Source organism: Falco rusticolus, chromosome 8 (assembly GCF_015220075.1).
Source record: "Falco rusticolus isolate bFalRus1 chromosome 8, bFalRus1.pri, whole genome shotgun sequence".
NCBI classification, from domain to species: Eukaryota; Metazoa; Chordata; class Aves; order Falconiformes; family Falconidae; genus Falco; species Falco rusticolus.
Window position 1 is genome coordinate 3,610,028 of NC_051194.1, and position 26,513 is coordinate 3,636,540.

The following is a 26,513-nucleotide window of genomic DNA, read 5'->3' on the forward strand; positions in this document are numbered from 1 at the left end:
GTGCCAGCGACGCTGCTTCGCCGTCGGTCAAGAAATGCAGCCCCTCGCTCCCGTTCGTACCGCACCTGTTCGCGTACATAGCGCCGTGTCACGTCTACTGCCGGGCTGGTGGTTTTCTATTAAAAGTACGTTTGTTGCCCCCTTCCCCGGCGGCGTGTCCTGGCTGTGGGGCGGGGCGGGACCCGCACCGGCAGGGGCCGGGGCCGGGGCCGTGGGGCGGCCCCGCCGGTGCGGCCTCCAGCCGCCAGGGGGCGCGGCAGGCGGGGGCGGGCAGGAAGTGGGGGCGGTAGCTTCCCGCCGCGCCTCTCGTCGGTCCGGGCGCAGGGGCGCGGAATGGCCGCCGCCGTCTAGCGGAGGGAGCGCGCCGCCGCCGCCATGGGCAGGGAGTCCAGGTGAGGGCAGCGGGGCCGCCGCCACGGCCGGCATGGCCCGCACCGGGGCTGGCGGCTCTCTGCGGTGCGGTGCGGGTGGCGGCGGGGGGGGCGAACAAAGGGCGGCGGCGGGCCCTGCTGGCCGGCCCGGGCGGCGGGCGCGCAGAGAGCCGCCGCGGCGAGGCCCCGGGGCCGGGAGCGGGGGGCTGGCTCCGCTCCGCCGGCAGGGCTGGGGGCTCGGGGCCCGATGGGCCGCGCTGCCCCAGGAGCTGCCAGGGCCCCGCCGCCCGGTCCCGGGGCTGGCCCGCGGGCGCGCCGGGGCTGTGCGCGGGGCACGGGGGCCACGCCGAGCCCGCCCGGCCTTTGCTGCCTTGTTGCAGCACAGTAGCGCTGGCTTCATCGGCCGGGCAGGCTTTTTCACCTGGGTTAGACGGTTTTGCTTGTTCTTTTCAAGTTTCTGCAGGATCACGTATCTTTTGTCCTCTCGCAGCGGCTCTAAACACCTGATCAGGTGCTGGAACCGACCCAGCCGTAATGTGACGGTGTATGTTGCGTGTTTTGGGTCATGCCTGTGCTGCCCCGTGATCTGGAGCTGCTCACACCTACCAGGCTTTAAACCAACTCCGTAATTTGCCGGTGCTGTTGTGGCACATGTCCCTGTTCCCTCGCTTAACCTCACCGTCGGGTTTTACCGCTAACGCTGGGACACAGGATCCCCTGCATGCTGCTGTCCCTCCACCCTAACCGCTGCCCGCATCCATCGCTGGGATTTACACCAGGAGAGGCAGATGAGTGGAAATTTTAACAGCTGGTTTGGGTTCAAATTAGTGATTCAGTGAAGGGCTGGGTAGTCCCGTACATCTGTCTAAATTAGTTTCAGACGAGCTAGGGCAGCGGTTGTTGCCAACCAGGCACTGTTGGACACTCAGGCTGCAAAATCTGCTGGGAACCGAACATCAAAGGGCTGATGCTCAAGCTAGCAGGACTGCCTTGGTTATCACAGCACAGCTTCTCTTCTGATAATGACGAGTTTTTTTCTGTTTGGACTGAAAATAATGTAAAAAGTGGGTTTAAACTTTTATTAACTTTCTATTTTAATACATGCACAAAGTTTTTTAAATTAAGAAATGGTAAGAAGGTGAGAGTGAATGGTGGGTGGGGTGGGCTGCATGTGCTGGAGTTGATGTAACGTTGAGCAGACTAGGGCTTTTGAAACCTGAAATCAAGTACTCGACTGCATTGCATACTGTAGGGGAAAACTGGAGAAAAAAAAATTGTTTTCCAAAACTAAAAGATTAGAAAAAGGGGAAGTATGGAGCAGATTCCATGGCGTTTTGTGACAGAGATGGGAAAGAGATGAGAGATACCTAACGCTGACAGATGTTCTTTGCGTTCGCTTATACTCCTGAGAGGCATGGATATCATGCTGCCACTGTACTGATTCCAAATGTCTGTGATACCCAAATAGGCCGAAGTGCTGAAATAAACTATGTTATTTTTAGTGCCAATGCTGTTGTAATACAACCAGGTGTGGCGTAATGGAAGGGAAAGAAAGAGGTGGGGGGCTTGAGGTCTTGCCTCCTCTGCTTCCCAAGCCTGGCTTTTGGGCTTGTCAGGAAAAAGGGTCTGTGGGTCCTGAGCTACAGGAGGGTGAAAAAAGGAACTATTCTGGCATGGTGACTGAAAATGAGGACTTTAAGGAAGAGGAGATGGTCACAGGTGAGGCCCCTCTATGACTAGTACGCTCAGCAAGAGTTTCCTAGAGGATTCCTAGCCCTACTCTCCCACAGTGTGATTGGGATAAGAGAGTGTTAATGAGGGGAAAAAAAGAGACTTCCACATCCCTCACACACCTCTGAAGCCTTGCTAACTTCTTGAAGCTTCTGTTGTGATGTTTGATGCTCTTATGGATGTTAGCATTGTAAAGGCATTGACCATTGCTGTGTCACATACGCTCAGGGTTTTATGTTTCTTTAATTGCAGTTTGACAGCTTTTCCATTGAGCAGAGGTATAAATTACCCACCCACCTTACCTGGCTAAAAATTATGCATTATATTAAAAGCAGCAAAGAACAATTTTATTTGTTTGACAAATTCTGAGATAGCTTCAGAGAGTCTTCATCTTTTCCTATGTATAATGGAAATCAGTAGATTTCTAAAAAGGAAATTATTCTTTATGTTCCAGTGTTCTCACGATGTGCTTACAGTAGTACTCTAAAACCAAAACAAAAATGTGACTAAGCAATCCCTCTAATTTCAGCATCATTAGGAATATACCTATATTAAATAATATGTACTTATATAAATAATTCTTCTTGGCCTGTCCACCTAAATGTGACAAATATCCTTTAACTGCAAATTGTTCTCACACTCATGTTCGTCTCTTTTTGTGAATTTACGATGCAGACATTATCGGAAGCGCTCTGCATCACGTGGACGCTCTGGTAGCCGTTCCAGAAGTCGTTCTCCATCTGACAAAAGAGGAAAACGTGGAGAAGACAGACGCTCCAGAAGCAGGGATCGAGAACGTAGACGTGAGAGGTCACGCAGCAGGGACAAGAGGAGGTCTCGGTCGCGTGACAGAAAGCGTCAAAGGTATGACTTGTTAATTCCAATCAAAGTAGATAAAAATGCCCGTTTTCTGGGTATTGATGTTCTTCCACTGCTATGATTAGTTACTTGCTGTTGTTCATGATAAATTTTACTACGCTTAATCTTTTTGCTATTAAATGCCTAGCTGCTGGTGCTGGAGTTTGTAAGTTCTTAGTGGTCTTGATGATTGTTGTATTCCTTTTACAACCTGCTCCTCAAGAGCAGATTAAAATTACACTCTGATCACATGCTAAATAAATACAATTTTGTTTTGTGGCAGACGTTCAAGAAGTAGAGAAAGGGAACGGAGCCGAGAGAGAAGGAGATCCCGGAGCCGGGAGAGAAGGCGCTCTAGAAGCAGAAGTAGAGGCAGACGGTCTCGATCCTCCAGTCCAAGCAAGAACAGGAAAACAGAAAACAGGTATTTGGGTTCTCTAGTTACAATCAATGTCACAGTGACAAAATATTGTAAAACTCTTGGTAGCATGGAGGGAATTGTCAGGCAAAGCTATGCAAAGCTTTGGTTTGTAGAACAAGAGAATATTATGCGAGTGTACTGTTAGGATCTCTTCCCTTTGCTTAATGTGCCTAACGCAGTTTGTTGTGAGAACATTTCTGTACGAGAGAAAGATGGAAGTTGTAGTGGCTAAAAAAAGCAGTTAACTTTAAAGTTAAGACTTACTCTCATTCTTTTGTAGTGCTTCATTGATATCTCAGGTTCCAGTATGAATAAGTAGTCTTTTGTGTTCCAGAATATATGCCCAAATTAATAAAGTACAGGTGCTCTCTACCACAGTCATTACATTGAAGTATAACTTCCTTTGAACTTGTAAATTACTGTTGAATTGTAAGTTTTACTTGCCAGATGTGCTCCAGTGCAGTGTTCACTGTATCATTTTCTTTCTCAGATAAAGCACTATATTTCTCTGGAAACATAAAGGGCTTTTAAAAAATGCAGGTAGGGTAGCAGCAGGGGATCTATAAACAGCATCATGGTGACATCTGGAACAGGAATTTCTAAACTGCTACAAGTGCCGCTGATTGCACCTGAGCTCAGAGTTTCATCCATTCTTTACACAAAAGGTGTTCTAAAGAATGTCAGCCAATAAAGTCTGGAATCTGTTGTGGGTTTTGTTCTTTTTTACTTATATTTGTGCAGAAAAATAAAGTATATAGTGTAACACTTCAGAGAAGTTCAAGAGGTCTGCTTTGGTAAAGCCACCACCTGTTTATCTGCTGTTTGTTGAATTCTGTGGTGTGCTTAGTGCTGCAATCAATATGGATTTGACAAGTACTGGTCTTAGGGGTTTGCAGCCGAATAAACTGTCTAGTAAAGAGGTGAAGATTGAACTTTTTTAGATGTTGACTTCAGAAATGTGTAAAAACTCACTGCAGGTCATGTTCTTTCAAATATATTGTAATGCTGTTTTCAGATATAATTGCAAACGGCATGTAATCATGCTATGCTGTAAAAGGAGTGGAGTTGTAACATAAGTTATGTTGTAATATAAGTTGTAACAGCAGTCTGTATATAAGCAGGTCAATGACAACCTGGAAATTATGGGAAGCTGGAATCACAAAGTCTTTTGGAATAAGCATATGATTTATATTAGAATAGCCCTATGGAAATGGCTTAATGAGATTTAATTTTACATTTTACATTTATTATCATGAGTTAGCATGTTTGGTTTGGATGTGTGGGTGGGTTTTTTTAATTGGAAGCAAGTAAGGATAATAAAATCTGTGATAAATGAGCTTTGTCTTAAATGCAAGTCTGCACGTTACATTTGAGTTACATAAGTAGCTTTTCCCTGGGAGAGTGTTTTTATGTCTTTCAGCCAGTACTGAATGCTCAAGGGGACGTTCAGACTTCTGTGGCAAGATGCTATATCACTTTACCCTTCTCTAGAAATTCAACAAACAGGAAATTTTTAGTATCTCTTTTCTAACTGCTGTCTTCAAGGAGGTGTAAAATAAGCTGCAGAACCACTAGCGTATCAATTGTAAGTGTTCTGGAAATGAAGTCTGCAAGTTTCCCTGTAAAGAAATGAGAAGAACAGAACCAAATCATGTGACTTTGCAATAGATTCTACATTTCTGGTAGTTAATGGGAATATTTCCATGACATAGAAAGATATTCTGGGAGGCAGTGTGCTTTTTACAGTACTTGAAAACATAAATCTGTACAGGGTGTTCATAGTTCTGTTTCTGTGCAGCACGTGTATCCTCCCCTGAGAAAAGCTGTCATGTTCTAAGAAGTCTTTGATCTTGCCTTTCAGATCAAGATCTAAAGAAAAGACAGAAGGTGTGGAAGTTTCCAAAGAAAAGAAAAAAGACAAAGATGACAAAGAAGAAGAGAAGGATAAAGATGCTACCACAAATACTGTGGCCACTGAGGTAGGAACCTTTAACACTTACAGATTTAAAAGATAAGAATTTAAACCCGGAATTAAGTTAGCCATAGATTACTGCATTAATAAAAGAAAACCTGTTCTTAGAGCTGGACAAAATCCCCACAAAATCTCTTCAGTAACAGAGAGACTCCTGTAACGATGTATGCTTCCAGTTCTTGGCATAAGAAACATTCTTCTCAGTTCAAGATTTCAAACTGCTTAGACTGCAAACCACAGACAAGCATGAGGGATCTCCCATTTTTCATGTATTAGGTGTCAGTAGAGGAGCTGAAAATTGTTTTGGCTTCTGAACCCAGGTAGCAATTGAAGGAGGAGGGAGGGAAGCTCACTTTGCTTTGTTCCGTGACATGAAAAGATGAGGAATTCACAAACTAGCAGTTGTAGGTTACTCACACCAGTGAGTTACTACATTTTTATCATAGTAAATAAAATAAAGTTTCATGTGCTGTTATCTTAAAAATCGTATACCAGCTAGTATAATGAAAAATAAAATAGTCAACTGCATTTCTTACTTGAAAATGCTATACTTGATGCTAGTATTTTTCATCTACTTCTGTTGTGACAAGTTCGTGGATGTCCAGCCTTCTATGGCATGCTCACACAACGGGTATATTTATTTGAAGAAGCCTAAGCTAAAGCCAGTGGCCATTAATTTTCACTATTTGGTTGTTTTGTTTCATAGAATTTTGATCAGAACAAACTAGAGGAAGAAATGAGAAAACGAAAAGAAAGAGTGGAGAAGTGGAGGGAAGAGCAACGCAAGAAAGCTATGGAAAACATAGGAGAACTGAAAAAAGAAATTGAAGAGATGAAACAGGGGAAAAAATGGAGTTTAGAAGATGATGATGGTATTTAAGTTTTTCTATATAACAGTTAAAATAATTTTGTTCTTAATATTTTATTACATTATCTTCAAAGCATTTAATCACTTTTCAGATTGTGAACTATAAAATAACAAAGCCTAAATCTGGTCATGGCTTCAAATGGTTTAAGATACAATTAAGATTAACAAATCGCAGAGATCTCTGTGAGGAAAAATGATACAGTAATAAAACTGAGCTGTAACTATTTGGGTAGACTAATAATTTGACACACAGGAGCACTTTTCTCTTTCCCTGTTTTATTCCCATCTTTCTTGCTCTTATTAGATGATGAAGAGGAAACTGCAGAAGGAGAAAAAGAAGGCAATGAGGTTGAAGATGAAGAGTTAGATCCTTTGGATGCTTATATGGAAGAAGTAAAAGAAGAGGTGAAGAAGTTCAATATGAGAAGTGTGAAAGGTGGAGGTGGGAGTGAAAAGGTAAAATCACTGATTAAGAATTCTTATCTTTGTCTTCTAAATAGCTTTGTGTTTAAATATCAAAATGGCTTTGAAAAAAAAAAAAGGGAGAAATGCAAAAATCATGAAGTTAGATGCATTTAATGCCTGTTTCTTTGTGCTTTTATCAGGCTGTTTTATCAAGCATTAGTCTGATAAAATTTCACTGAAGCAGAAAAAAAACCCCAAACCCCAGCGTAATGCATTCAGAAGTACAAATATTCTGTATATTTTATACAGTATGTTTTTTGTTTTATATGACAGTGTAATAATTTTTCTTAATTTCTGTAGAAATCTGGGCCAACTGTTACCAAGGTAGTAACCGTGGTGACAACCAAAAAGGCAGCTGCAGAGTCAGAAAAGAAGAAAGGGGAGCTCATGGAGAATGACCAAGATGCAATGGAGGTAATGGAAGTGTCTTGTATTTCTACTATGAAAAGGCAGCGTGCCTCTTATAAGAGGCATGAGAATGCAGATAGTCCTGGGATTTTTCCATCTTGTAGGAGATAACCATTTAGTTATTTGATTTGCAGAACTGTGGTCACAAGATTTTTGATCTTACACAGTTTCTTGTTGTTTGTACTGGGTGGTGGTGGTTTGTTTTTTTCAGAAGGAACTGAATGAATGCATCAGGTTGTCTGGCTTTGTAATTCTTCTTAATATGACCAGGCTGGTGTTGTCACATGTAGTGTGTGTTCAGTTCACATTCCTGAAACTGGGCAGCCAGTTCTGGTGGTCCTGTATTTGAATGACCGACGAGCTAGTGTAGAGTGTTTGCATGTGTGGACTGAGCAGCTGAGTACATAGTCGCGTGTATCTGATCTGAAAAAAATAGAGTTTGTGAGTAATTTCTGCTGAGTTTCTTTGTAAGTATAAATACACTAATTTTCAAACGACCTGGAAGTTACAGATCTCAAAACACTTGCTAAATCGTAACGAGACATCTCTTAGCACAAACAAGAGGTAGATGTTCTCATTTGTAGAAGAGGAGTTTGATTCTGCCTAGGGCTGCCAAATGCTATGCCATCTCATGTGTTCTAGTAGATAGCACCCTAAACCAAAAATATAAGCATTTTCTGTTACACTCGCTGTAAATAACAAATGTGTTTTAGTAGGAAGAGGTGGTACAAGTAGATAAATGTAAGCTGCCCTCTCTGGATGTTGGTTCAGTGAGCTGGTAGATCTTCCCCTAGTCTTTACAGTATGCGATTTTTTGCATGTTGGGCAGTGGCAGGTCAGTGTGAATACTGAATTTTAACAGAACAGCGCTCTGGGATTCTCACAGAACCATCTTGCTCATTTGTTGGACCTGAACTTCTCAGAATTATTCTTCTGTGTCCAAACTGCTTTCGTGAAATGCTCTCAGGAGAACAGGAATATTGAGTACTTAATGTGGTGGTGTGTGGTGCTGTAGGCCCGAATCGTGGTTGAGGGTATGGGTGTGTTGCTGTCGGGAAGCTGGAGGGACAGCCTTGCCCGAGTCGTAGACTGGGTGCCCCGCTAGCACTGAGACTCAGCTGGGCCGTGCCGAGCTCTGTGCTGCTGCAGATGCAGGAGTCGTTTAAAGCTGAGCTGGGTGCATCTGTCAAGCTGTGACTGCAGTGGGATACAGGTCGGTGGTATGCTGGCTGGATTTTTTTTCTTAGTATTTTCCTCTTACAGTTTCTGTTGTGTGGCAGTGATTATTTCTGAATGATGAGGCTGGCAGGTGGTATTGGTAAAGTTGTCAAAGTGGTACGGAACATGGTGCACGTTAGGGTTTAGGAGAAACATGAACTAGGTGGAAGACCAACTGGGACTTGTTCTTAAACTGAGAGTGGGTTTTCAGTATCTGGTCTAAAAGGATAAGGGGTAACTGTTACTTCTCAGTAAAGTTCCTCTATAAATGAAAAACCAGAGCCTCTCAGAATACCATTCACACTGATTCACACACAAATTATAATCTGTACAGTATTCTTCAGAAGAGGAGGAAGTTGATCTTCAGACTGCCCTGACTGGCTATCAGACCAAGCAGAGAAAGCTGCTGGAACCAGTGGATCACGGAAAAATAGAATATGAACCTTTCCGGAAAAACTTCTATGTTGAAGTACCAGAACTGGCTAAAATGACCCAAGAAGGTAAGGACAAACACAACCAGAACACCTGGGGTACTATTAAGGAAGAGAGTGACAGATTTTGATATGCAAAGAAACAGCAATTTTTTTTTATTATTATAAAGAGCTTTTGGAGCAACTTGGTATAGAAAAACACTGAATCAGTTAGGTCACTATTATAACTTTTAATTCTGTATGAGGCTTTGATTGAAAAATTTACCCGGGTCCTTTCCAGATACCTCCTGTATTTATGTGTAACAAGCTAAAAACTGTGTTTCTGGTGGTGATAAAATTTGTATGTCATGTTCAGGGACAGATCAAGAATTTTTTGGTGAAGGTAGTAGAGAAATGTCAGTTTTGACTCTGTTGTAATGCAAACTCTATTTCAGAGGTGAACGTATACAGGCTGGAGTTGGAGGGAATTACAGTCAAGGGAAAAGGCTGCCCCAAACCAATAAAAACCTGGGTACAGTGTGGTATTTCCATGAAGATTCTCACCGCCCTCAAAAAGTAAGCGAGCACTTAATGAACTATATCATGTTTGATTTTGCTCACTGTGTTCTATCATGCGTTAGTGTGAAACACCTTTTCTTTGCCGCTTAATGCAACAAGTCCATGTTTGTAGACATTACATACCTAGTCATCAGTGTTTATCACTCAGTATTGAGCTAGTGTTACGAATTATGCATTGCGCTGTTCGTATCATGCTTTTGCTGTTCATTTTTAAGTTGTATTTTTTGAATGGCACTGATATGCGTATGTAAATGAATGTGCAAAATTTTTTAGGATGACTTTGTGACTCACATCTGTAAAATCCTGTTTTGTTCTTAAAATATCTTTTTTTCCTTTCTTTAAGACATGGCTATGAAAAACCTACTCCCATTCAAACCCAGGCTATCCCGGCAATTATGAATGGACGTGATTTGATTGGCATTGCTAAAACAGGAAGCGGAAAAACTATTGCATTTCTGTTGCCTATGTTCAGACACATTATGGATCAGAGGGCGTTAGAAGAAGGAGAAGGTCCCATAGGTATAAAGATTTTATTTTCGAAGTCACTATTTAAATAAATAAAAACTCAAACATACATTTTAGAAGTGTCTTCAGTTCTTCTCTTGGGTTGGTTATAGGGAGGAATGCTTACTTACCAATGTCCATTAATGAGTGGCTTTTTTTTTTTAATTTCATTAATGAAGACCATGATATTTAATGTTGTTTCTGACCAATGTGCTGTCTACCGTTGTTTCAAGAGCACTTGCATGTCCATATATCTGGGAGACCTTACTCCTTTGATCTTGAAACTTTGACCAGGTTTCCACCCCATTTTCTTAACTGTCTTAATAATTACCTCTTCTGTGAAATTCTGTGAAAAAAAAAATATGTATTTTTAAAAATACATGTAAGTAAATTGCTGCAAACATAATTACAGATTAATTTTTATTGTATGAATAACAACATCTCCTACATTACAATGTATAATGAAAATGCTTTGCTTTTCAGCTGTCATTATGACACCTACTCGTGAGTTGGCTTTGCAGATTACCAAGGAGTGTAAGAAATTCTCAAAGACACTTGGACTTCGAGTTGTCTGTGTTTATGGAGGAACAGGAATCAGTGAACAGGTACACAAAAGACATACCGTACTTAACTTTATTAGTTAATGTTAATTTTGCATTTAATTTAGTCCCTTTCTCTTTCTTGTGAGTCCAGTACATTTGCAGCCTTCCTAATTAATTTTCTCTGCGTGAATGGTAGTTATGGTAAAGCTGAAGCATTTGCACATAACTTAGCTTTAAACATACTGATCTTCTTGAAAATTGTATAGTCCTTAAAAGTTTCAGATTTTTTTTTTAGGTATCTACTGAGCATCACAGTAATTCAACTATTAGTGGGATGTGATAGTTTGAAAATTATTGAGAAGCTATATTTTTACAAAAGTTCCCCTCAAAGTAACAAAATCCAGAAAGTGTTAATTTTTGGTTTATTGCATTATCAAATACTGCATGTTAAGAGTAATTTAGAGATTAATTTCAAGGGTTTCTCCCCACACACACCCATTTATGAAAGCAACACAAGTGACTGTCTGTGATGGAACATGGTTTATTTAGTATCAGTTGTCCCTGATATAACACGTGACATTTCTTATAGGCCTTTAACTGTCTACAAGCCTATATCCCCTTTATAACTACTTAAGATGAAAGTAAATTGTCAGAGGTTACCCTTTCAGAAAGAAAGTTTTCCAAAGACTTAAAGAAATCGTTAATTAAATCTTTACATAAACAATTCACATTAGTAGAACAGCTGTATTACAGCATACGTTGGTGGTTTTTTTGCAGAGAGATACATGTTTTTTTAAAAAACAGAAAAACCAAAGCAAAACCCCACTCTAATCGTTTGCTTACTGTATTTTAAAATCAGATAGCTGAACTCAAAAGAGGTGCTGAAATTATTGTTTGCACACCTGGACGTATGATTGACATGTTAGCAGCAAACAATGGTGAGTAGAAAACTTTTTGCTATGGAGAATTTTTTATATTTGTTGTGTAATTCTAACAAATTCAAAAGATCATGTATTTTGATAAATGGTCTTACAGAATTTTTTTATATCTCTTCAGGCTGCACTACCTAGCTATTGAGAATATATAGCACCAATTGACTTTTTTGGGGAGGACAGGAAATACTACATTCTTGAAGAGTTTCTCAGAATGTTTAGCATTTTAAACTTAATGTGCTGGTCCAAATTTTTTAACTTCAAGTCATTTAGATAAAGGTTATATAAGAGCTGCTTATTTTGTCTGCCCATTGATACTTCTTTATTGTTAGAGTAGCTCAGCTGTTACCCACTCTTACATAAGAGCATCTGACTGCCTTTATCTGTTGGTTTTAAAAAAACAAAGAAGCCCTCCCTAAATAACTGTCCAAAGTAAAAGAACTGACTTTGTATCAGATATTCAGATTGATTAAACTGAGCCACTGCAGCTTTAAGAGGTTTTGTCCTAGTGTAACCATTGCATGCTTATTAGATAAAGTTTTATTATTAAATTATTCCACATCAAAACCTCTACTAAACTGTTGACATTATTTAACTTCTGTGGAAAAAGTACCTTCAAGACATATAGAACTGGGCTTCCAAGACTTAAATCGTCAAAGGTAGGTACATTAATGCTGTTCCCAAGTAATTTTACAAATTTATTATTTGGGGATGAATCTGTTAAGAAGTTAAATAGATACGTAGATTTTAAGAAATATTTATTTTGTTCCTTAAGTATGAATTTCATCTCTTAAAGAAATGCAGCGCTAAATCTCTAAAAAATAATTTGAGGGTTCAGTTGCAATTTGCTGAAGCTGAAAGGACCAAGTTCTACTGTAGTTTGATAGGCACATATCTGAGTGATATTTCTAGAAAATTTGAGAAATCTGTTCCATTCTGAGAGCATTTGACAGTGTCACTACAGTTGTTTGGAACTGAATGTGTTCACGTTTGTATTGTTTGAAAGTATGATTCTTAAATCCTTGAGTTAAATCCTTCTCATTAAAGGGAATCTCTTAGCTTTTTGTTTGGGAAGGGTGCTAATTATCCTGTCCATCTTTATAATTTCAGAATGTTCACAGATACACAACTTGCTTATTTTGTTTCCAGCTGTCCCAGAGTTTGGGGTGGTTCTTAATTTTAAATTTAGTAGTGGTACTGGGTAGGTTTTAATCTTACGTATATTTATTTTTAAAACACTGCTTACTCTGTTTTATGCATATTATTAGCAGTTAATTAGAATTAGTATGATTATCCTCAAATAGTTATTTCTAGCTCCGAGGAAGCGTTACAGATTATATGTGTAAAAGGAATTTTTCTGAGGCTGCAACAGTTAGCACTGGACTTTGCCTTCCACACATGCGCTGTAATCTCTAATATGTTTTTTTCTAGGTGGCGCTGTCAGATAATGGCTGATGTGGCTCCTTGCTTCATCTCAGTCTTAGTTTTATGATGTGTTTTGGCGAGGGCAGTTTTCTGAATTTTACAGGTTCTTCTGGCCCTATGATGGTATGCAAGAGAAGAGTTTGACAAAATAAAGGGCCTTGTGCATACTTACACATTTCCCAGAATGTATATGTGATTAAAAAGAGAACATTAAAATTCACATTTAGTGAATTTATTTTAAAAAATAATTAATGTCTTTGTTAGAAGATAGTGAGACCATATATCATTTTTAAAAATATATTCCTGAGGGAAACTAGATTTCCATTTGATTTTGTTTCCCATGTGTTTTTTCCTCTCCTTTCACAGGTCGGGTGACGAATCTCCGCAGAGTCACATATGTTGTACTTGATGAAGCAGACAGAATGTTTGACATGGGTTTTGAGCCTCAGGTAATTAGTGACATGAGTGATATTGCCAAAGATGTTGTTTTCCACTTAAAGGATTTTGTAATGCCACGTTACTATTAGACTGCCAACAAGCGTTCAGAAAGATGCGCTACATACAGACAACTGACTTTAATTTTTCTATTATCCTCACATGCTTTGTGTTCAATAAATTCTTATATGGCTTAGATCTTTCTCTAATATACTGTTCTACCTTTTTTCTTACACGCTTGTTTTGGATATTTGTGACCATGTTGTAACCCTATGTAATTCCTTGATACAGGTGTGATATTAGTAGTTGTAGCCTGCTTATAAAGTGTTTGATGTCTCCTAGCAATGTCGTGCAGGAGACAGGAACAAGATGTTGGAAATGTTGGTGGCAAATTACTTGCTGGCAGCTTTGGACATCCAGGACTCTCTTTAAGTTATCATCAGGCTATATTGTCCTGCCAGACTAGGAAGACTGCCTTATTTTGTGTCTTGATCTTGAGCTGTAGGGTTTCTGCTGCATGTCTTAAGGTTTCTGTTGGGCTGTTGTCAGGTTGCATATTACCACTCGGCTTCCTTTCAAATCCAGCAAGTTTTGCTTTTCTTCCAATGCCAGCATCTAGGTCCCGAGAGATCTGTAAAGAAATGTTTTACAGCCTGTGTACTGCAGATACCACCTGACTTTAAAGATGACAGCTCTGTTTGTGCATGAAGTACAATTACAGCACTTGGGTGTTAACGAGGAATGTTCTCTTAAACCAGGTTATGCGCATTGTAGACAACGTCAGGCCTGATCGTCAGACTGTCATGTTCTCTGCTACTTTTCCCAGAGCTATGGAGGCACTAGCTCGGAGAATTCTAAGTAAACCCATAGAAGTGCAGGTCGGAGGCAGAAGCGTTGTCTGTTCTGATGTGGAGCAACATGTTGTGAGTATCACACATCTGCCTTGCTTTATCTTCTCATTTGATTCCAAAAGATTATTTCCAGCAATATTGAATATAAACCAATATACCCACAGAGCTTTTATTTTTAAAAGTTTAGCGAGCTTATTAAACGTGAACTCAGAATAAACTAACCTCAGTTTGCAAAGGCAACGTGATCACTTTCTGTTTAAAAACTTGATTTTAAAAATACCACCAAGCTGAACAGCAATTTTGTCACTAGCTGTGGAAACAGCCTGAAAAAGTCATCCCCTATTCCTGATTTTTATTTGTATGCACCCTGAATGTGTTTAATGACTTAAGAAAGGACCTGGGGGTGTTGGTTGACAGTGGGCTGAATATGAGCCGGCAGTGTGCCCAGGTGTATCGTGGCTTGTATCAGAAATGGTGTGGCCAGCAGGACAAGGACAGTAATTGTCTCCCTCTGCTCAGCACTAATGTGGCTGCACCTCAAATTCAGCTGTGTTCAGTATTGGGGCCCCTCATGCCAAGGGGGATGTTGAGGTGCTGGAGTGTGTCCAGAGACAGGCAACAGGTCTGGGGCACCAGCCTGATGGGGGGCAGCAAGGGTAGCTGGGGGTGCTCAGCCTGCAGAAAAGGAGGCTCAGGGGGGACCTTCTCGCTCCCTACAGTTGCCTGACAGGGGTGTAGGCAGGGGGGGGTCGGCCCCTTCTCCCAGGTGACAAGTGACAGGATGAGGAATCAGCCTCAAGTTGCGCCAGGGGAGGTTTAGGTTGGAGATTAGGAAAAAATGCTTCACTGAAAGGGTGGTCAAGCACTGGCACAGGGTGCCCAGGGAGGTGGCGGAGTCATGTGTGGAGACATGTAGATGGGACACTTGGGGACATGGTTCAGTGGTGGACTTGGCAGTACCAGGTTAACAGTTGGACCTGATGATCTGAAACATCTTTTCCAACCTCAATGATTCTATACGATTTTATGATTCTAAGATACAAGTTACACTCTCTCTACTTTGCTTTTGTATGTATTTTTCTAGATTGTCATAGAAGAGGAGAACAAGTTTTTGAAGTTACTGGAGCTACTTGGACACTATCAGGAGAAAGGATCAGTTATCATATTTGTAGATAAACAAGAACACGCTGATGGGTTGTTGAAAGATTTAATGAGAGCCTCTTACCCTTGCTTGTCTCTTCATGGAGGTAATCTGCAATCTTAAAGATTTATATAAACAACTCCAAACCAGAATGTTGGTATTCAGTAGTTAGAAAGTGAAGTTACTTAGTTCCTGTATAGTACCATTTATTATTTCTTCCTAAGCAGGTTTGCTTATAATTGGGGAAGATAATTTGTCTCTTAATTTGAAAGAGATGTGATAGTTTTCAGTAATTGCTCTTTATTCCCTGTGAGATCTCATCGGATGCCGAATCTTGTCTCTGTCCAACAGGATTGTTACTGAGAGTTAACACCTCCCAGGGAATATTGCTAACTACTTGCTATCGTAGAACAGTGAAGCCATTGGGGGCATATTATGTGATATTTTTATTTGAGATTCCACAATAACAGCAGCTACCGTTTCACTTTTCTGCCATCAAGTAGTAATATAACGGAAGTAGTTTAGTAGCAAGAGGAGGAAATCTCTAGAATATCGTCCATCCCAGAGTATTTTAAAACTTTCTATATATAATGCTCTTAAAATTACAGTAGCCAATAACTACAAAACCACTGTTCATTTAGTGCAACAGTGGAAGAGGGGAAAAATATTCTCATTCTATTGAGATTTCTATTGTTTTTAGAGAACAGACAGAGCCTCCAGATGAGGTCTTAGCTAAGTGTAAGAAATCAAATAGGAAATTATATTAAAGAAACTTTTGAGGATCTTGGAATGGGAAAGCATCTTTTTTGTAATGAAAAAACTAGAAGTTTTGTTATTCTGGATAATAGGCTAAGAGATTTATTATTCTGATTAATGTGTTTCACTGTAGAAGAATGAAGCTGGGTTAATTAGCGTTGATAATATACAAATGTGGGCTGGCTTCAGAAGCGGGGGTTGGCTGGTGTAGATGAAGTGCAGGTGTGGCTGGTTCTGTGAAGAGGTTGGGCAGCCAAGGAAGAGAGAGGAGGAAGAAGCAGAGAAGAGAGAGAGAACATGTGCCCTGGATGAGGAGAGACAAGGAGAAGGCAGCAGAGGGACTGGCACGGAGAGTCTGTTGGTATGAGATGGTAAAAGACCTTGTTGCAGCCGGCTGGTTTGGAGAGTGCTGTGACATTTCGCCTGTAAAAGTGTGAATGTATTGAAATTTTATTTGCTTAGGCTTTTGGTTCTTTGAAGTTGGAGGGTGTTTTGACTTGTGTACAAATTACTTTGGCTCAAAGCAGAGCTTTACAATTTTACTATTTTGTCTGGTTTCTTGCAGGTATTGATCAGTATGACAGGGACAGCATAATTAATGATTTCAAGAATGGGATTTGCAAGCTTCTGGTGGCCACCTCTGTAGCAGCAAGGGGCTTGGATGTAAAACAACTGATGCTGGTGGTCAATTATAGCTGTCCCAACCATTATGAAGATTATGTGCACCGAGCAGGCCGAACTGGACGAGCCGGCAATAAAGTATGTATAATTCGTTGCCTGCTTTAGTTTTTACTGTAATTTTTTCCTTATTTATTGCTTGATTAAGGTGTTTCTAAGGGATAGCTACAGAAGGAGTAGTTGGCATTGGAGGGAAGAGGGTTTTCCTTTAGTGTGTGTCGAAGGGGTTTGAGTGATCATGTGTAAAATATATTTTGAATTTTAGTGCTATGAAAGTTGGAACTTACATGTCCATCAAATGTATGAATGTTCTTTTAAATCCCATTTGTGGCTGAAGGTTTGGGTGTTTTTCAGTGTTGGAAATGTGCCTTGCTAATTTATAAGATTTTATTTTCTAAACTTTTAACTATGACAAGATTGAAAGGAAAGACTTCAGTTTCTGCCATCTGTGGTTGATTACAGTTTCCTGGGAAATCACATTATTCATTCTATATTCTCGCTAGAAAAAGTTTATACGTGAATATCATGGTTACTTTTGTTGACCAGAACAACAGCATCTGTGCAAGGGTGCTTCAATAAATTTAGAGATAAAGTGTCTTTAGAGATTTTTTTTCTTTATTATCTTTTAAATTAATTTTGACCAGGGGTATGCATATACATTCATTACTGAGGATCAGGCACGGTATGCTGGTGATATCATTAAGGCTTTGGAATTGTCGGGGAATCCAATTCCTACTGATTTAGAGAAGCTCTGGGCTGACTTCAAAGACCAACAGAAGGCTGTAAGTCATTCTTTGTTCTGTAGTGGGCTTTGGTCTGGGTTTAATGCGTATGCACATGGGTCCAGTTGCACAGTATGCATACATGAGTCATCTCACGGATTTCATTGAGTACACATATGTATGCTTAGGTAAGCATGTAAGTGTTTTCAAGATTAGGATCTTGAATGTCGTTTACAGGACTGTTCTTGAGAATTTAGATGTCATCTGGTATGAGGTAAAGAAACGCCTACTGTGTAAGGGTCACTTCAGCTTTTATCAAAATTCACGTAAAAGATAATGAAGTTCTTTTACAGAATTTGTATTACTGTTTCTAGAGCTCTCACCATTAGAGGATCTTGCTCATGCTGAGAAGAGTGATTTCAGAGTTTTTCCAATACAAAAACTGGAGGGTTTTGTTTACTGCATTTGAAAAGCATTTAAAATATGTATTTACAGAAAATCCCAATAGCGTATTGTTTCTATCTGCTGAATTAACATAGCTTTTTTATTACATTTAATTGTAAAATACAGGGTTTTAATTTGAAGAGCTTTCTCAATGTGCAGGATTTGCTTTTTAAAATAAATAACTTCAAAATTATTTATATAATTTTGTATTTATAAATATCAATTGTAATTTTAAAGTTCTAAATATGGAATACCTGTTTTTGTTTTCAGGAGGGAAAGTTGATTAAAAAAAGCAGTGGATTCTCTGGCAAAGGTTTTAAATTTGATGAAACAGAACAGGCTTTGGCTAATGAAAGAAAGAAGCTACAAAAAGCAGCTCTTGGCTTGCAGGATTCGGATGATGAAGATACAGCTGTTGATGTAAGCACCTGAAAATAACATTGAAACTGCCTAAGGATTTTCAATATATTTGTTTTTTCCCCAGTAGGTTACATAACTTGTTGCAGAATGCATGGATTTTTGTTACTCTGTATCCTATGCTACTGACTGATTCCATGAGTTAAATCTGTATGCATTCTTCAGTATAAAAAATATATATAGCTATGAAGATCAAGATCTGTGAAGATCTTTAAAGTCTCTTTCTGACTTACCAGTATTTTATACTTAATATATGTAGTTATGTAAATGTCACATTTTTTTCTTTATAATATTATTCTTATGTAAATTAAATAGAATGATTGCTTTCAATTACAAACAGGTTTTTTTACTTTCAGTGCTTTAAAGAAATCCTTAGTAGCCTTTTCTATTTCTAAATCCTCATTAGATTCCTTTCTTAATGTTTGTTAGACTATTGTTAGACTACTTTTCATGACCTTTAAAGTAAATACTATGTTCAAACTTTCCTGATTATTAGGTTTCTGTTCCTTTCGTGTTGTGCTTTTGGGTAGGCTTCTATCATTTTTATGAGATTAATTTATTTAAAAGCATGTAATCTAGATACACCTCAGTGTTTTCTTTCTTTAGGGTGATAAGATTATCTAATGGTAAATGCAGTGATCTAATAGTTGTTATTTTCTTTAGATTGATGAACAAATTGAAAGCATGTTTAATTCAAAGAAAAGAGTAAAAGACATGGCAGCACCAGGAACGTCGAATGCTCCTACACCGTCAGCTGGGAATGCAGAAAAACTGGAAATTGCTAAAAGATTGGCTTTGAGAATCAATGCCCAGAAGAATCTTGGAGCAGAGGCACAAGTATTGGTCCCCTTCCACTTTAAGGTCAGAGCAATTTTTTTTTTTTTTTTTAAGGTTGTTCAATTCTTTGTTCTGTGGCTGCCAGTTTAGTTAGTGTTTCTGCACACTAATAACATAGAGCATTATTTAGTTCATTTGTGCTGGGCTAACTCAGTTATAAGTTGTAGGATTGTTAATTGAGCTAATATGATGATAAGATTTAATACAGAACTGGAAATGCTTTGTCTGCCCTGGCAAAGAGTTAATTTGTTACTGATAGAATTACACAATTAGGCTTTCTCAGCTTTAGCAGAGTTGCAGAACATCTTTCTCTGCTGAAGCATGTGATATATGATCTGTGTAGTTTTAGAACAATGTGGTCTAGAAAGTGCAAAGGTATTTTGAGCTGAAGATACAAAAGACCAATAACATCTTTTCTGTGCAGGTGTGAGCAGAGTTATTGCGTGGAAGGAAAGAAGAGAAAGCAAAATTCAGAGGATGTATTTGTTATGTGGACAATTATGTAGAAAGCTTTAATGAAACCCTTGTGGTTGTGTAGGGCTTCTTTTGGCTACCTTGGTCTCAGTGTGGACCTTTTTTTTTTTAATACAGGATGTGATGCAGCAGGCTACAAATGCTATCCTGAGAGGAGGCACAATTCAAGCACCTACTGTATCTGCCAAGACCATTGCAGAGCAACTGGCTGAAAAAATCAATGCTAAGCTCAATTATGTGCCCATAGAGAAACAGGAGGAAGAGAAACAGGATGGAGGACAAAATGAATCCTTTAAGAGATATGAAGAAGAATTAGAGATCAATGACTTCCCACAGGTGAGTAATCATTTTGCTATAATCAAGTGTAAATGACCATTACTTAACAAAAGCTGTCTTCAAAGCTGTAACTGGTTATACCAATAGAATATTTTATCCCATTTCTTATCATACCTAATTGAATTTATTGCATTATCTGTGATTACTTCTCAGCTTATAGATGCACAATGCTTTGGACATATTCCAGAGAATATCAGAAAAACAAGCATTCCTTATTATACAAAAATCTTTTTGCCCTCTGCCACTGACTTCTGTCATATCCAAATCTTTGTCACCATCTGGCATTTTATTTCAAAGGCCATGTGACTGGTACTGCTCTTTGCTTTTCTTTTTTCTTTTTCTTTTTTTTTTACTTTAGTATTTTTGCCATTCAGAATTTTGCTGTTATAGTCTACCTCATCTGTTATTTTGAGGATTTATATTCCACAGTATGAAACACAAATTCCTTGTATTTGTCTTTGTGGTTTTGTCCAGGTTTGCCTTATTTTATCAAGTTGTAGTGTTATTAGTTTGTTACCCTTCCCTCTCAGAAATCCTGTTAATTCTTATCCTGAGCAGTTTCTCATTCATAGAACATGTAGCTTTTGTAATTTTGCTAACAATTCTTGTAACCCTTTAAGGATACGCTTGTTAGGTACAAAGCATTGCCTGCTGCTAATGGCTAGACAGGTAACTGTTCTGTTGTCCTCGTGTGTGTCTGCAAATAATAAAATCTCAAAGATCTACAATTTGTTTATTTTTTTTAGAACTGTACTAGAAAAAAATAGCTCTCTTTTGCCCTTCTTTTTGTTCTTCAATAATCTGTAGTATCCTGTCTTCTCAGAAACAATGATGTATATGGCAGCTCTTCAGTGGGAGTCATCACTGCTCATTACGTCCCCAGAAAATCTTTATAAGGGAGATGGACTCATGTTGCACTGTGCACATGTATAATACTGAACACAGTGCAGATCTGAGATGACAAAGTGATAGCCTAAAGCAAGAGTGACAGCTGACTGTAAGCTGTTTTTTACAGAAGTACCACCCAACCATTTGGTACCGTCATGTGTAAGATGGGCATAGGGTAGCTTTCCTGATTTTGGGTGCAGTAATTTCTGACAGTCAGATGAATGCTGATAAGGTACCTCTTGTAGAGAGAATATGTAATGGGCAAAGTTTTGATCCAGGGATGTACAATTTGCCTTTAGAGGCTGATTCCAAAGTTGGCTTCCGGAAAAGCAGTGGTTTAAGGTAGGATACATGGTATGAATGCTCAGTCTACCAGAACTGAGAAACGGAATGAGGACTGGAAGGGATCATTCTTCCTGTCAGAAACAGCAGTGTGAGCTTCCCCAGTCTGGTCCTAAGTCCTCTTATTTTGAATGCCAAAGCTCACCATGACAAAAAAATTTGTCTTGATCTATAAATGACTTACAGCAATCTACTAGATACTTTCTAGTAATTTAATTGTCTAAATTAATGGCATGCATTTATCATAGTTAAGTATTTTTGAGGATATTGTAGAGATTTGGGACAAGTTTTACAGGATTATGAAAAACAACTGGCAGTGTTTATTCCTTAGGCTTTATTTATGGATATTTTAAGTTTACTTATTTTTGTCTTTAGCCGATGAACTGTGTAGAAATAAATAGCATTTATTTTCTTAAAGGCAGTTACTTGCAGCCAGTAACAGTATATGCTTGCCCTTGAAGTCTATTCCTGTACAAAAAGTGCTAAATAAAATACTTGAGTGCTGCTTCAGAAAATCACAAGAAAAAATGACAGATTTTGAACTTTCAGTGTAGCAAAATGGAAGGTCATTATAGTTCTTGCTTCAATAGTACCGTGTATCCATTCTCTGTTCTCCTTCTTCCATACCTTTATCTTGCTGACACAAGAGGCAGATTTTGTTGAATACTTGCATAAACATAACTGGCTAAAATTTCAGTCTACATTTTTAGAGAATGCTGTGAGTGATTTTCGCAGTGCATGTTCTTGTTGGTTGTCTAAAATGCCAGCTGACCTTTAGATTGCCATTTTGTACGATGCCTTTCTCCTTGTTGATCCTTCCATATCCTTTACCTTGCAGACTGCCAGATGGAAAGTTACCTCCAAAGAAGCGCTACAGAGAATCAGTGAATATTCTGAAGCTGCTATTACAATCAGAGGAACTTATTTCCCTCCAGGCAAAGAACCCAAGGAAGGAGAACGAAAGATTTATTTGGCTATAGAAAGTATGTATTCGTTTTTGTAAATGTTTAAAGATGTGAGCCAAGTTCTGTAATTGGACATGGAATCCCTGCAGTGATAGTGTTTGGATGCTTAGTTACAAACCCACTGTAGTTAGTTTGCAATTACTAAAGAAGCACTCATTGATCTTGATGTGCTTTGTCAAATGATGCATGGGGATCACAGAGATGCTTCTCCTCGGAAGACTGACCTGCCACAGAACAGCAGCAAACATATGGAATCTGTTTGAAAGAAAGAGAAGGAAAAAAGGCAAGAAACATAGATTAGAATAAGCACGAGGACATCTGTGCCAGTGTGAAATAAGGAAGAAAACAGAATTGTGTGAGGTTTGGCTGTTGAAGGTATTAAGAAATTAACTAGTACTACAACAAAAACTTTGCAAATCTCATGGTGGTTGAGTAGAGTGTTTCTCAAAGAAACCTCTAATCCTAGGTATTTCTGAATAATTTAATTTATGACTGTCTGTTTTAAGTATCTTCCTTTAAAACAGAACGCAGTCTAGCTGTGGCAGTCCATACAATTCTAGTGTTCCTCAGCAAATAGTTGCAGATATCCAGCAAGTTTTACAGTGTTTCTGAAAGCAGCCAGCAGTGTTTATTCTGTAGGCTTCACATACAGAAATTGTTTAAGACTGTAATATTTTTTTTTTCCTTCAGGTGCCAATGAACTGGCTGTGCAGAAAGCAAAAGCAGAAATCACACGACTTATAAAAGAGGAGCTCATCAGATTGGTGAGTGAAATATCTAGAATCCAGAGGGAAAGTGCCTTAGTTTATGCTTCATGAGATTAATTTTTACAAATGTTGACACTCTGGCATACATTTTTATTAGTATCAGGGGCTGGGATCTATAGATCTCAAAAACACTTTTCATTGAACGGCCTAGAAGATATATTACTGGGTTCAGCCAGACAGATATAACGGCTGTTATCCAGCCAGCAGATGGAGATAACACATTAACAGAGCTTTTTGAATGAAGACCCCTTAAAGAGTTAGGTCCCAATAAATTTCCTAATTTCAGCACCATCAGGCAGAGGAGAAAATGATTCCCCTCATTTTAATACTTTATTATATACATTGAGAGATTTGTTTTGCCGTCACTTTACAGCATACCCAGCTAATAATCGGCTGCGTTCAGCGTACCGTGTTTTCAAGACACTCTTTTTGGGAGATTGTATTTTGAGTTCTCTGGCTGAAGAAACCTCAGCTTTCTCTAAAATAACCTTCAGTGATACTACATTGGACTTGACAGTGTCCTTGGCTTTTTCTCTTAAGTAGCCTTTCAAATTCACCATCAATTTCAGTGGTCCTGCTGAGCCATTATTGATATTCTGTTTCATTTTCAAAATTGTTGAGCTCCCTGTAAAAATGTTTTCCAAAGGAAGGAGATTTCTAAGGAACTGCTTATTTACATGTAATGTGGGATATTTACATGTATTGTTAGTGGGGTTTTATTGCAATTCATTTATCCGTTTTCATTTTTAACTGTGGTTATTCTCTCCTTTATTTGCAGCAAAATTCTTACCAACCAACCAACAAAGGAAGATACAAAGTTCTATGAGTATTTGGAGTTATCTGTCTGCCAGTGGCTGGTGCGTGAAACTTTGTGGCTTCTGTTGTTTTTGCTGTTTACACTGCTTATTGTAAATTAAAAATTTTTTTATTTTGTCTTGCGGACATTTTTTAACAGAAAATTGATACTTGCAAAACATCTTAATTCTCTCCACTGAAGTTATCAGTCTTAAAGCAGACCGGTTTTGGCGGAGCATGATTTAATTTAAAAGTGCAGTTTATACTTTTCATCATAAAGAATATAAAATAAAACAGATTTTAATTTTTCTGACAGACTATACTGTTAAGTAAATTCAACAATGTTGGGATTCGTGTTGGAAATTGTTAGAATGTACCTGCATCATATTGTGGGGGTGCTTCATGCCATATCAGTTTATACTGGAAAAATGATAAAACACCAAAATAAAGGCAGGATTATCTCCTGATCCATAGCATCTCTCTGGCTGGTTCCACACACATCCGTTCCCTGTACAGATGTCCCCTTAAGGTCAGAGAGTCTTGCAGAGATCAGAGTAGAGAATTTTATCCAGAAATACTTGAGGTCTAGTTTTAAGATCTTCTTACCATTTCGTGTCCCATTTTGCCTTTATCATGCAGGTAATAGAACAACTCTTTGGGTTTTTTGTAAAGTGAAATGTTTTGTAGTATGAAAATAGTTTTCCTGGTTTTTTTCTAAACATCAGAATTTTAGGATTTGGTTTCCCCCCCTCCCCGTTCTCTGACATAAGAATTGAAAGCCTGTTTAGTTTAAAAAGAAATTCTCAGAAAAAAAGAGAAACCTTTTTTGTAACAAAATATGACTTTGTCACTTTTTATATTGTTCTTATATATACATCTAATGTGATTTTCCCCCCAGGGTTGTTGTCGTTCTTACTGTTAGGACATGGCTTTAAGTAAATAGGAATGATGGTATTTATGAGTGAGTTCCACAAATATTGACTGTCATTGCAGTCAATAAACTAGTGGGACAGGCAGGACCTTTCTTATGGAGGTCTCATCCCCATAACCATTAGTAGTCATGATGGACACTTACTACTCTTAAGCATTTACTTTTCCTCTCTACTTATCTGGAGCCTAAGTGGTAGCAGTTTGAATTGTTTCATTGTAGCAGCTGCAAGACTTTCAAGATGATGACTTTCAAAAGGACTTCTCTAGAAAGCTTTTCTTACCTGACACATTGAGAAGAAATGTGTCATTTTAACACAGCTGTGTATATACTGCTTTAACCCTGGTGAAGACAAATCATACAATCTGCACCATGGTTGTATAAATTCACAACTCCTATTTCCAAACTTCAGGTAATTTAAATGACTATTTCTGTTTGCATACAACTGTGTGTTACTTTTAATGTCAGCGTACCTTGTTTGCAGTACAGGAAAGGAAAGTAATGATTATACCGACTTAAAAGTATGCATTTAGGATTAGAACACCCATAATGTAGTAGTTGACAATATTAATAAATCGAGGAGAACAAAGACAAGCAGCACACACAGCAACACTTCTCAAAATGTAAAATGGAAATCTTCCAACTAAAACCCCATGGTTCCCTTTAAATATGCCAGGTTTCCTTCCGTTAAGAACTGGGGTTTGATGTGTTTCATACAACTTGTTTGTTGAATTGTCTAACTTTTTGACAGTGCCCCCCCCAGAAGAGTGACAGATCTTGGTGTATTTAATGAAGAGCGCTTTCAAGTTTGGACAGCCTGACACTTCTTTAAAAATCTTGTTTCAAAATGTTCGTGTATATATATTGGTATCTCCTAAAAGAGGCATGATAGAGACATTTTTGTGATTTCCAGCTTTGCAGTGTTGGATTTCAGAGATGCAACAATGTATAATCTTTAACTTCCTGGGGTTTTTAAATGCAATGTCAATATTCCTATGTTTTTTAAATTCCAGCAAAAATAAAAGTAATTTCGATGTATATTTTTCAGAAACTGTCTTTCTGAATAGCTCATGTTTTCTGCACTTATTGCTTCTGCGTTTTTTTTTCTTAGGGCAGTTAACCTCATACTTTTTGGAGTAGGGTCATGTGTGCAGTAACTAGTGCTTGTGGTTTTCTGCTGGAAATGCAGTGAGGTGCAGCTCAAACTCAGTTAAGAAATTCACAGTGAAGATGTTGGGTAAATGAAAACAGAAGCAAAATGCCTATAAGGCAGAGAAGAAGAAACTCTCAAATTAACAAATACACAAAGAAAAAATAGTGGAAAGAAGTGGAAAATAAAAGCTTGGAGAAGACACAATTAAGTAATGAAAAATGTTATATTTAGTTCTTTCCAAGTGCATCCATGGATACAGACAAGGTCTTCATAAACATCACAGTTTGGGTGCTTTCCAGGGAATCTTCCCTGTACAGATCCCTGTTGGTCACCAGTTGTTGGAAGAGCTCAGGGATGCTGTATTTTTTTTACTTTTTTTTTAATACTTGTCAGCAGAGCTTGTTCTGTTTCTGCCCAAGCTGATACACTACCAGCTTTCTAGGTTGCCTTGTGCTTTCAGTGCTTGAGTAAACAGTGGTATTTTGGGTGGATAAGTGATACAGGTATTTGATACAGGATCATGAATGAGTTTTTGCTTGCATGTCGCAGTAATGCAATGTAGTCGCCACGCAGCGGTGGTGGTGAGGGGTGATACTCTGGGGCTGTTGCCGTTCTCAGGGAACGGGACATTGGCACTTCCAGGTGGCAGTGAAGTAGGAGAGGACTGCTTTGTAGGTGAAGATCTGTGATCTGGAAGAGATGGTGAACCCAGGGAGCGGCTGGAGGCAGAGAAGGGGAGCCCTGTGCCACCATTCCCATGGCAGCCTCCAACCACTGCCTGTGGTCCTGGCCCCAGCAGGTCTGCACCAGTGAGGGGAGGGAGAGAGCAAGTCTCAGTGGCAGCCCTGCCAGCTCCCTTGCTCTCCATGTACGTGGCCCA

The 26,513-nt window shown here is 39.0% G+C and overlaps 1 protein-coding gene across 2 annotated transcripts; it reads left to right on the plus strand.

Annotated features, from left to right (window-relative positions):
• Positions 1 to 280: 280 nt before the first annotated feature.
• On the plus strand, positions 281 to 25,518 carry DDX46 (DEAD-box helicase 46). 2 transcript variants are annotated; one of them, XM_037397401.1, is made up of 24 exons: positions 281 to 392; positions 2,778 to 2,966; positions 3,244 to 3,384; positions 5,243 to 5,360; positions 6,060 to 6,225; positions 6,526 to 6,677; positions 6,987 to 7,100; positions 8,647 to 8,812; positions 9,178 to 9,298; positions 9,645 to 9,820; positions 10,289 to 10,410; positions 11,207 to 11,285; positions 13,071 to 13,153; positions 13,898 to 14,062; positions 15,075 to 15,237; positions 16,453 to 16,646; positions 17,210 to 17,347; positions 18,002 to 18,151; positions 18,812 to 19,009; positions 19,577 to 19,795; positions 21,864 to 22,008; positions 22,681 to 22,754; positions 23,536 to 23,614; positions 24,703 to 25,518. In XM_037397401.1, exons 1-23 carry the CDS (start codon positions 376 to 378, stop codon positions 23,581 to 23,583), a joined length of 3,138 nt encoding a protein of 1,045 aa, XP_037253298.1. In that variant the 5' UTR covers positions 281 to 375; the 3' UTR covers positions 23,584 to 23,614; positions 24,703 to 25,518. The 2 variants fall into 2 exon arrangements, with proteins under 2 accessions (XP_037253298.1, XP_037253297.1); XM_037397400.1 differs by having other exon boundaries at positions 23,536 to 25,518.
• Positions 25,519 to 26,513: the final 995 nt, after the last annotated feature.